The sequence below is a fragment of the Syngnathus typhle genome, linkage group LG18, assembly GCF_033458585.1.
Source record: "Syngnathus typhle isolate RoL2023-S1 ecotype Sweden linkage group LG18, RoL_Styp_1.0, whole genome shotgun sequence".
NCBI classification, from domain to species: Eukaryota; Metazoa; Chordata; class Actinopteri; order Syngnathiformes; family Syngnathidae; genus Syngnathus; species Syngnathus typhle.
In genome coordinates, this window is record NC_083755.1 from 279,194 (window position 1) to 291,505 (window position 12,312).

The window sequence follows — 12,312 nt, forward strand, 5'->3', positions numbered from 1 at the left end:
TACCCCCCCTTAAAAGGTGAAAAATGGTAGTGTCCACTTTAAGTAAAGACAGAAAAAGTAAAATCACGCGATACGTGACGATACGATTGAGTGGCGATATTTCAGTATATTTAAAATATGATCATGATAGTAATAAAATAGCCTTACAGTAATGGTAATAACTATAATCGCCACGGTTTATGAGGTTTCCGATTTGTTTGCAAAGTATTTCAATGCAACGTGATCAGTACAATCGCGAAGATAAAATAATGGACACTATATCAACTTATAGAATGTACATACAAGACAACATACATACAAGACAACATAACAATAAACTATGATCACAAGACAATATATGAATAAACTTTCAATAATTGTCTCATTTCCCCAAAAACAACCCACTTCCCCCCTGATGCATGCATTGGCTGATGAATAATGATAACATGACATTAAAATATTTAGTGAGTAGTGTGAAAGTAATGAATGAACATGCAGAGTTAAAATAAAAAAGAAGTATTTAATTACAGTTTCATATCATCACAGAAAAGACCTATTTTCTATTAAAGAAAGAATTAAATAAATGTAAATTATGAATAATGTCATTCAAAACAGGTTATTTTATACGACAAATCACAACATAAGTTGTCAACATACACTTTTCACTTTTCCTTCTAAACAAGAAGGAAAAAAAACAGTTGCATGGTGCTTTTTGGAACCAAAATACAGCATGATATTAGTTGTTTTGGGCAGAATGGAATATATAATGCGTGAAATCTTATAAATAATAAAAAAAAGTGATAAAATGTTTAACTGACTCAATAAATACTGAACATACAAAATGACAAGCAAGAACGTATACATTGGACTGGACTTGTATGTGATGAAATGAACATGCACATATTGGAAACACAAAACGTAATAAACAAAATTGAAGGCAAAGAAATATAGAAAGGCCAATAAATCAATCAATCAATCAATCCATAAATAAATAAATAAATAAATAAATGAATGAATGAATGAATGAATGAATGAATGAGAACAGAAAACAGACTATACTATGAGGCCTCGCAGAGGGACAGCTTCCGACAGTTAAAGGCTAAAGTGTTCTCTGTCTGCATGACTGGATGCATGTAGAACCACAGGCAAGACCCAGGAACATACTAGAGGAACATGAAAGAGGTGTTGAGGAGAAGGGGTAAAATTAAAGAGTGCTTCCTGACAATTTTCCTTGTTGGCTACTCACAGATGAAGCAGGAGAAGTCATGTGTGTTTGGGAGTTTGTGTTCCATGATGCAGGCCTCCCTTGTACAAGTCTTCTTGAAATGCGTGGCTCTCGCTGTGCTACAACATAATATGTTAATCAATTCATGTTGAGGAGAAGCGGTAAAATTAAAAAGTGGTTCCTGACAAATTTCCTCTTTGCCTACTCACAGAAGAATCAGGAGAAGTCATGTGTGTTTGGGAGTTTGTGTTCCATGATGCAGGCCTCCCTTGTACAAGTCTTCTTGAAATGCGTGGCTCTCGCTGTGCTGCAACATAATATGTTAATCAATTCATGTTGAGGAGAAGCGGTAAAATTAAAGAGCGCTTCCTGACAAATTACCGTCTTGGCTACTCACAGAAGAAGCAGGAGAAGTCATGTGTGTTTGGGAGTTTGTGTTCCATGATGCAGGCCTCCCTTGTACAGGTGTTCTTGAAACTGTTGCCCTCTGTGACGACAAGAAAGCCTGTAAAGTAGTTCTGTTTGGTCTGTTAGGTGGGTTCTCATCAAAAAAACATTGAGTTTCTACACTTACATTACAATAAAGTAATATGTCATGGCTACCTCTGGCCTCGATTCTGGGATGAGCTTCTTCTTATGGTGGCTACAAGGCAGTTAGTTACAGGCTTGGCTAGATGTGGTTGAGCCACAGCTGAACACATTTCTGTCCCTTCTCGTTAAACTCTGCTAAATTCGATGCTGTGCAGGGATGTTCCAGCAGGGGCACATGAGGAGGTGTTGCATGGTCTGTGGTTCAGTGCCACAGTCACACTCGCTGTTCCGATCCTCCAGATGTCCCCATTTGGCGAGAGTGACTTTTGCACGTCCAACACCAGATCTTAGTCTATTTAGGCATTTCCACGTTGCATACATAGTTGGTGTCTGCTCCTGGGGTCATTGCCTCGCTTGCTTTAAGCTCCATTGTAGTTTCTGGTGGAAGATTGTCAAGTCTTTCTTCCCGCCGAGTGACTCTTTCACTGCCTGTGTTCGGCGTTCTGAGGGGTGGGACACTTTTCGGAAAACTTTTCCTGGACTTAAGGCGGCATTTGGCTGGTACATGGCCAAAGAGAGGATGTCTTTGGTCAGTGGACTGTGGATGAGCTGCTTTCGCCACATAAAATGAACTGTTAAAATACAGAAGAGTGAAATAGCAGCATTTAGTGTCTTTTGAAAGAAAGATAAAACATGTCTAATGATGAGAAACTTACCTCGTCTGTTTTCTGTTGTCGCCTCACGATTATGACGTAGAAAAAATATAATACATAAAAAAATGAAGTAATTAATGTGAAAAACAATTAAAAAAAAAAGTTTAAAAGGCCTTTCTATAACTAAAATCAGAAATAAAAACATGTAAAACGTTAAAAAGTCTCCCCTTAACTCGTCTAAGATAGTTAAAAAAATGTAAAAGTTTCAAAAGTTAAAAATTTGGAAAGTGAAACATTTTAAGTTAAAAGTTTAAAAAGTTAAAAATGTTACAAGAGTTAAAAATTTAGAAAGTGAGCATTTTAAGTTAAAAGTTTAAAAAGTTAAAAATGTTACAAGAGTTAAAAATTTAGAAAGTGAGCATTTTAAGTTAAAAGTTTAAAAAGTTAAAAATGTTACAAGTTAAAAAGTTAAATCAACTTGAGTTAAGGGAAGACTTTTTGAAAGCTAATTAAAAAGTCTAAAAAGTTTAAAATTTTAAAAAGTTACATCAAGTTAAGGGAAGGCTTGTAGAAAATTTCAAAAGCCTTGGCCTTCCCTTAACTGAACTTGAGTCCACAACAACCCCCATTCCATCTCAACATACAGGCCCATCCTCAACTTACCACCACAGACATGAGTTCAGCTACATCAACTGTCCTTGTCTTTACATGTATGACCACCTTTACTCATGATACTTTTTAATGACAGTTTCATGTAAGGCTTTACTCACGGTTTGTTTCCATTTATCACTCTTCTATGATTTGCCTGGGACCATTTAAAAATGATAAAAGTGAATCCAAGTTAAAAAGGCCACTCCTCTCCGTCTCCCCTTCACTCACTCGGAAGCATGTTTCTCGCGTCAAGCAAACCTTTGCCATCGATAAGTATTTTCCAATTCGATGTTTTCTCCATTTGTAATGCCAGCCAGGCAACAGGTTTATTGCTAGCATCATGCACAAACCTCAGTGTCCAAAATAGGGGTGGATTTCATTGCCACCAATTTATATTATCAGTATAAAGCTGCTTTTCCAGCTATCGCTATCCACATGGGTTGGTAGTTATTTTCTATGTGGAAATTGTGAGGCTAATGGCAACATTACGTTTACCATTCTGAGCCCCAGATCCCATTTCATCTCTAGTCAACAAATCACCCACCACATCCCACCACTAATATTATACACTTACGCCATTCGACGTCTGTCCTCGTTGTTTTTCCAACTACTGAAAAACATGATATAGATTTGACTTACCTTTCACTGGTCAAAACACAGAAAACAGGATTGTGATAGCTGTTGTATGTTCGCACGGAACCTGAATAAAGAGCACAGAGGTCGAGAGAAAGAAAAAGAGGTCAAGTAATGAGCACTTCCACTCTGGATCCCATCTCTCCTCAAGTCAACAAATCACCCACCGCATCCCACCACTATTATTATACACTTACGACACCGTTGACGTTTCGATTTCCATCCTTGTTGTTTTAGAAAATGCTGATTTAGCTGTGACTTACCTTTCACTGGTCAAAACACAGAAAACAGGATTGTGATAGCTGTAGTACGTTTGCAGGACACCTGAATGAAGGGCACACTGAGGTCGAGAGACAAAAATGAGGTCAAGCAATGTGTTTTTGTCAGTGGTAGCAGTGGCTATGAGTTGCGTGTAGCCTTTCGAGCGGAACAAATCAAGAATGGGCTTGAATGAGGCAGATAGCATATCTTCATTAAAATCTCCACATACCAAGATCTGATGATGCTCCATTACTTCAAGGTACCGCAAGAGATTTCCCAAGCTTGGCAGAAAAGTGCGCAGACTGTTGCCTGGAGGCCTGTAAACGGCAGCAATCAACACATTGAGGGGATCTTCAAGTTTCACCACAACAAATTCAATGTCGGTCACACCCTGAACATATTTCTTTTCCTGGGCCGCGATGTGACTTTTGACACAAATACCTACGCCGCCACCACGTTTTGTCGCCAAGTCAGGACAGTTTGTGTAAGAATCACTTCGGTTCCTGCAAAACATCGTGTAGCCTTCCAAGCAAGCACGTCCATCGGCCACTGATCCTTGGAGGTGTGTCTCTGTGAAGCACAAAACATCAGCGAAAAGCAGTTCGTGATGAGACACGATATCTTGCACGTGACAAGACAGCCCTTCGGTGTTATGATGGACGACAACCAGGTGATTTGCCCGATCTACCGACGGCATCACGTGAAGGAGGGGCATGACGCTCTCCAAAGAATCCTCTGCCATCTCAGCAAGAGCAGCAGTGATTTGTGGATTTGCATGAAGCCTTCTCTCATCCATATGCAGAATATGCAGACCACTGAGCGAAGTCACTCTACTCAGAGCTACGTACCCCATGCCGTGTTCGAAAACACCTTTCAGCGAAACTGCAGCCTGTGACGTTGTCATGCCTTGTACCTTGTGGATCGTGCAGGCAAAAGCAAGCTTGATGGGAAACTGTCGGCGCGTCACTCCAGCCTTGTTCAGCTTCTCCTCCAGTCTGTCAATGTACACGGGGTTAGCAGCACGCGCTGTGTTACTCACATGATCGAGTTCCAACCCAAGTTTCTGGACACGGGCTTCATTTGGATAGTTCACCAATTTGACAACTTTTGCAAACATCCCGTTGCACAGACCTGATTGAACATCAACGTTCCGTGTGATCATAACACGAGCACCCAGGGCAACTTTGATGGAGTCCGGGAGCTCATTCTTAGCGCCTTGCACAGGGGAAGCTTGCCTTGCCATTCTGCCAGTTCCTTTGTCTTTCTTGTAGTCATCCGCGTCAATCTGCACAATGTCCTTATGAAGCAGTTCCAGCATCGCAGAGTTATGGCCATCCACCTGTTTATTGGTGGCAAAAACATGCAGAATATGCTTTGGACACATTTCTGGGGAAGTGTACCTCGTGGCAAGGAGAGCTCTGTCCATTTCCGACAGTTCATCTGACTTTTCTTTGACGCGGAGTCGGTTCAGCAGTTCGGCAAAGGCGACATCGTCTTTCTGCCTCATGATGGCGGTGAGCGTGATCTTTTTGAAGTCGTCACGCCAGTGGTCCAGCCGCGTAGGATCGTACACGCACAGAGGTTTGGACTGTCTCACGGGAGGGAGCTGAAAGAAATCTCCAACAGCAAGAACAGACATGCCACCGAAAGGTAAATTAATTCCTTTGATTTGTTTCAACCTGGCATTCACGTAGGCGAAGAGGTCTTTCGACACCATGGAAATCTCATCGATGATGAGTATTTCGGCGATGGACAGCTCGGCTCGGACTTCGTCCAGTTTATTGCCCAGCCCGTGGTACGGGGGTTTGAGACTTCTCGGCAGTTTGAGTAGACAATGCAACGTTGCCCCGGAAATGTTGAACGCCGCCGTGCCAGTGAAAGCTGCGAGAACAACCGTTTGCTTGGAAATGTCGGCCTCCTCAGCCAGTCGTGGTAGTCTCTGCAGTATTTTGGTAGCGTCAGCGTGGATACACTTGATGAGATGAGATTTGCCGGTCCCGGCGCCACCGTTGATGTGGTAGAAGAACTGCTCAATGGGCTTTGAGCTACACACACGTTTTATGCACCAATCTCTGACCTTGTAGAAGACGGACGCTTGCTTTTGGTTCAGGTTACGGTACATGTCGCGTAACACCGCGGGATCGATGGCAGCAGGCTCTGTCACGATGGACATTTGCGTTGTTTTGGACCTGACGTTATAGTCCGGGACATTTTCCTCCACGTTGTCGTTCGGTTCATCTCTCGCGTTCATTTCCTCAACGCATTCGAGTCTTTGCAACTCACTCTCGGGAGCCAGGTGGCACCATTCGTTTATGACGAGCCCACTCTCCTCCACCTCTTGGATGGCGTTGTCAATGTCTCGACTGTATTTCTCATACCTTTCTCTGTTCCTTCTGACAATTTGGCACACGCGCTCCACAGAGTCGTTATACGGTAACTGCACACAGGCGTTATCATGAAACAACTGATAGGAAGGACAGCGTTCAGATTTTAATTGGCAATCAGCACGATGAGGCAGGTACAGCTTGAGCAAGCAGCAGTAATATTCCTCCGGATTCTTTTGTTCAGAGTATTTGCAGTATTTGATGACCGCATGTTTTTCTGTTCTTTTCTGGACAAAGCCCATGTCGTTCAGCAGAGGCAAAACATTCTTACCTTTGGCTTGTTTGCCATAAACAATTCTGCACATTGATGCAAAATCAGCCAAGCACATGACTTCGAATTCCTCTGTTTGAGGTCTGGATTTGTATTTTTCCGGCAGGCCAGTCATCCACACTTCATGAGATTCCTGCGTTTTGCCCTCAAGGAGCGAGAGAGGATAACTCATTTTCAGCGCATTGTCACTCGTTTGTACAAATACCACCATGCGGGAGGACTGTTTCATATGCAAGCCGCACGCACGTGCGACGCATTCCTGAGCACTCACTTCTCTTTTCTTGGAGTACGCTTGCATAATTTGCTTCATTTCATCGCTCTCGTTGACATTTGCGCAGCGGGAGTTTTCAATGACCGATTTCAGGTATTGGCTCAGACCGTGTTCAGCCTTGCTGATGTAGCTGCAGATGTATGCGATGCAAGAGTAGGCATTCAGGATGTATTGGATGTCCAGGTTTCCATCCCAGGCAAGAAGCAAATGGCGGTTGTAGTTGTTGACCCAGCAGTCTTTGGGTTCTCGCTTAAGCACGACAGAACTGGACGAGGCCGTCATGCGCAAACAGTTCATGTACTCATCACCGGTGAGCTTACATTTAGCCAGTAGCTGCGGCAAAGTCAGGGATGACGTTTCAGGCTCATTCAGCAGACTTAGCACGGGAACAAGCTTGGCATTTGACGCCAACCGATCGTCATTGCGTTGATCTCGATTGTCGTCGTCGACGGGCGCAGGTCTGACAATCATTGTTTCATGGCACGGTTGTTTGGGGAATCCAAAGCGGCAATTTGCACCTTGGTGTTTGACGCACGATTTGGAGTGACTTTTGCTGTGCATCTGAACCTCTGTGACCTTTTTGTATAATTCCGGTTCCTTCTGCGGGTCCGGCAGCTCAGCCGAGATGTAGCGAGACACAAAATGACAGATGGCTTCATCCGTGGCTTCCTCAAATACAGGGGCACCTCGAACCCAAATGAGGCAATGAATGTGAGGACTTCCTCTGTGTTGAAACTCCAGTCGGTAAAAGTAGTCGACGACCTCACCAATCGGTTGCGCCGGAGAGAGGATCAAATCTCTGAACAGAGCTTCCACACGCTTGTCAAACATGCGCATCGTCGTCACAGGATTGCTGCGTAGGATCTCACACTTGGTAGCCCAGTCAAGTTGGGCGAAATTCACTACTTCACCTTGTTGCGCTTTGATGGCGGTGATGACCTCTTCCCAACGCATTTCGGCAGCAGAAAATGTGCAAAAGAACGTGGGTGTGCCCAGTTGCCGGATCATAGCAAAAAGATCTTTGGTGGTTCTCTCCCAATAGGCCGGCGTACCTCTCAGCGGTGTCATGAATCGGACAGCATCTTTGCTGCGCACCAGTTTCTCAACTTCACGTTTGTCCTGAAGCATGGCATTGTTTATCCTTCGACCATCCCTGGTAAAAGGCTTACCTTTGCGCAGCTGTATTGTCATGCTCGACGTCGCCTGGTAAATTTCAGTCACAAACTGGGCAAAGAACAAGTAGTTGGTATCTCGAGCAAAGCGTTCATCCACACAACACAGACGCGTTTTGAAATATTTGCTTGGTGTGAGTTTAATTGCTCTCTCTTCATCGAGGGTGTTTTGACCAGTGGGAAACTGCACTGGAAAAGCCATGGCCTCAAGCTTGGGAGTCTTGAAAAAGCTTACTGGGTTGTTTCTTTCTGCAGGAGCAACACAATAAATGCCCTCTGTAAAACTCATAATTTCCTCCGACACATCATTGGGTTGGAGACATGATTCAAGTATCACTCCACCATTTGGTTGATCACCGTCTTCCGAATTTTCTTGTTGCTGTTTGTTACCGCTGTTGTCATGTTGTGAGTCACTGTTCATCCCACACAGAGCATCACTCTCAAATCGGTATATCTCCTCCAGAGCTTCCTCATTGTACTCACTGTCGCTCATTTGCGCTTCATCGGAGCTGCTCTCATCGTCAGTGAGGGTTGGGTCGCAAAGGTCCGCATCGTCGCGAATAGTTATGTCTCTGTACTGTGGATGGACTTGTTGCAGTTTCATCAGAGCGCTCATTAGCTTGGACCAAGTGACGGTTTGAAAAAACTGATGGCCTTTGTAGCAAAGCCGTCTCTTCAGTTTCACTCTCAACATCTGTGACTTACTTCTTAGTCTGGGCAAGACATTGACCGTCTCTTGTACTTCCGATGGCACGCACACCACATTTCCACGAATGGCTCGTTGTTGACCTTTGGGAAGAGGTACAATTTTGGCAAATGATATGCATTTGGAAATGAGGTGTCTCTCCAGTATGTTCAATCCACACAGTTCCTTTGGAATATCAGAGAGTGTGAGATTGTTCGCAACAGCAAGTGCAGGCATTTTACCATCTTTGAGGTGACTAAAGCAAGTGTGACATATCCACTCCAGTTTTCTTTCAGCTGGTACGCTGCACGAGGCCTGACATTCATCATCACAGATATGGACAAATTGTCCCGTGAGACAACTTGCAACAACATGTCTGTTTTTCTTATAAAATCTACGTTGACAAGCGCGTACTTGGTTCGGAAACAATGCTCTGTGGCAAACAGTGCAGACAAATGTGGGGCCATTCTTAATTTGGGCTTTGAATACATCAACAGCTTTCATAAGCACACAGTCATTTCGCTCCCTACACAGTCGGTTTATGACTTTGTATTTTTTCAAAAGCGTACTTACTCTGCGCATTGTTTTGGTCCTCAGTGAATCAGATTTTGTTTTCATTATGCGCCTCATGATTTCCTGATGTTTTAATCGGAATTCAGGGTTGTTTAAATAACGGCGTGTAATGTAATATCGCTGCCTGTTTCGAAACTCAACATCATCACGGTAACGTTCTGTGATGTAAGAACGCTGTCTGTTCTTAAACCCAACATCGTCACGGTAACGTTCTGTGATGTAAGAACGCTGTCGGTTCTTAAACCCAACATCGTCACGGTAACGTTCTGTGATGTAAGAACGCTGTCGGTTCTTAAACGCAACATCGTCACGGTAACGTTCATTGATGTAAGAACGCTGTCGGTTCTTAAACGCAACATCGTCACGATAACGTTGTGTAATGTAAGCGCGTCGTCTCATCGTAAAACACTCATCTGTCCTATAACGACGTGAGAAACGGGAACGGTTTTTCTTCTTAAACTCAGGATCTGTCTGACAACGTTGTGTAAAATAGGACTTTTGTTTGGCACAAAAACGCTTGTCCTGTTGATAACGGGTCCTAATATAACCCAATTTCCTTTGTCTTACCTCTGCATTTTGACTGTACTGTTCCTTCTGTTTAGAGTTTTTCATCATTCTCTTTAGTTCCTGTTTTTTACGTCTTACTTCAGATTTTTCTTTTGTTTCCTGTGCTTTTATTTGTCGTAGGAACTTTCTCCTACTAGATTTCGCAATTTTTGACACATTTGGCAGCTGTTTACCTGTTGTCAAAACCACTTCACTGTTATCGGGAAATTCTTGGTAGTGATGTTCACCTGCACACGGTGTAGTCTCGCTCGTCTCAACACGTGGGACAATTTCAGCAACAGGTCTGCTTGCGGCAGCGTCATCGATGCTCATCACGGGAGGAATCTGTGTACATGGCGCCATCTCATGGTTACTTACGGGAACTTCAACAGGTTCGAAGCAGATCGGTACAAGCTCATATGGCTCATCGCCAGAGCACCTCAAGCTTGTATAAACCTTCGTCAACTTATCGATCAGGTCGGACACACATGTGAAGACCATCATGATCGCTGTGCCGTTGTCATCATGGAGGCCGTCTCGTCCTCTAGAGTGGGGATCAAAAAAACCATACCTGCCTTGGTGGTCTCGGAAAACAGCAATGCACGTTAACCGCATAATCAGAAGCGCACAATTGACCCCTGAGGTCAAGCACCGGAGTCTGTCACGAAGGTTCAGGAACAGCTCATCTCCGTAGAAAGAGGTGAACAAACCACCCATTGACTGACTCTTTATTAAGACATGCTGCTTAGAAAAACCACGCACAACCCCTGGAAGTTCATCAGCCGTCAGAAATCTGTCCAAGAAGCATCCTTGGGCTTTCAGTGCAGCAACAGTACATGTATACAGTTCATTGCCAACATTAAGAACAGCATCAAGATCAGAGCTGGTCAGGTGATTTAACTCCTGCAAGAAAGCCAGAAATGTAACAGAGTTAGCCACACATTGACTGTTTCTGAATTCTCCATATCTGGGATGATTTTGGCTGTGAGATGCCAACACATACGTTACCAAATGAGGTTGCACAGAAGCCGTGGCTGCAGCGGGAATGTCAGGCCCAGTGTCACAGGAATCAGTCTCAAATTGTGCATCAAGGGCACGTGCAGGAGTTTGACAAAGTGGATCATGGCCACGTGCGTCAGTTTCAAAAGGCGGATCATGACCACGTGCGTAAGTTTGAGAGCGTGGAGCATGACCGCGTTCAGTTTCAAAGTGTGGCTCAAGGCCATGTTCAGGTTCAAAAAGTGCAGTAGGTTCAAAAAGTGCAGTATTGGCACATGTGTCAGGAGTTTCAAAACGTGCAGAATCTGCACTTGTGACGTCATTATGCCGGGTAGGTAAGGTTGGATCACTGCATGTAACTGGCGGCGGGGAGCATCGACGATTTAAACGTCGCTCCCAGCTCAACTTTACAGCCTGGGATCGCCTTCCTTTCCTCGGCATGGCAAGTTATGATGGATGTGAGATAGAAGGAAGACAGAAGACAAAAGATAGAGCAGCCACAAAGAGGGTATAGGGGGTCAGCCACAGGGTCCCTGGAGCGTCACAGAACTACAGGCCACGGAGCGTCTCAGAAATACAGGTCCACGGAGCGTGCCAGAACCGCAGGTCACAGAGCTCTGCAGGAAAAAAAACAACATATATCAATAAGGTACAATGTAATTAGTCATACTTTCGATTTACAACGAACTGAAAGCAAAATTACATTAGAATTGATGAAGTTATTTATTAAAATAAGACATTACATAACATTGGAAAAATCAGATGCAAAACTGTTTTAACTGTAGTTTTAACTTGTATACAAGAGGCTTAATAGTGAGAAGAATGTGGTACTAAAGAATTTGTGGGTGGTATATCACATCTTGAAAATATTATGGCACAATGTAATGATGTACAGTGACGGTGTCCTTCGCACAGGAGTTTATGAGATGGAGAAAATGAAACTTTGATTATGGCGGAAGCATGTCTAATGTACAGTATACAATGTTACCGCAATGTAAAAATGTAAATGGTACAGTGACCCCAATTATAACATAAAAGAATGCTAAACTAACAATTTGCTCCTGGATGATTCTTTTGTATCAGATCAGGTATAAGTAATTTTGTCATCCAGCATGGGAAAAGACACAGGTTTTGAACTTCAGTGCTCACTACTTAACCAAAAGCACAATAACAATACATAAGCATAGTAATCAAAATTAAACAAACCATTGACTAAAATACATAAACAGTAGCCAAATTTAATCACGATTTCAAAGCTATCATCACAGGAACTTGAAATACAATCACTTTATAATGATGATAACATAAAATTGACTGACTGAATCATGCCTCACCTTGGAAGTAGTTATGTACTGCAAGGAAAGAAATAACAGAAAGCAGGAAACAAATAATTAACTGACATTTCCACAATGCTTTGAATGTCTTTTATGATTACAAATAGTGAGAGAAATACGGTGGCGAGATTGAAAGTCAATATT

At 43.2% G+C, this 12,312-nt stretch overlaps 1 protein-coding gene across 17 annotated transcripts in view; it reads right to left on the reverse strand.

Moving 5' to 3' along the window:
• The window catches only part of LOC133143015 (uncharacterized), a 97,997-nt gene that overhangs the window by 57,400 nt on the left and 28,285 nt on the right, over positions 1-12,312 (reverse strand). For 3 of the 17 annotated variants that reach the window (XM_061264731.1, XM_061264728.1, XM_061264730.1), the window contains 8 exons: positions 8,737-8,820; positions 5,334-5,550; positions 5,169-5,272; positions 1,779-4,928; positions 1,602-1,691; positions 1,414-1,511; positions 1,226-1,323; positions 628-1,142 (listed from right to left, as the gene is read on the reverse strand). The exons of 6 other annotated variants lie outside the window; for them this stretch is intronic. In XM_061264731.1, the coding sequence (XP_061120715.1) occupies positions 3,932-4,928; positions 5,169-5,251 (1,080 nt within the window). In that variant the 5' untranslated portion in view covers positions 5,252-5,272; positions 5,334-5,550; positions 8,737-8,820 and the 3' untranslated portion in view covers positions 628-1,142; positions 1,226-1,323; positions 1,414-1,511; positions 1,602-1,691; positions 1,779-3,931. 8 more of the 17 variants (XM_061264732.1, XM_061264739.1, XM_061264738.1 and 5 more) reach the window with 8 other exon arrangements.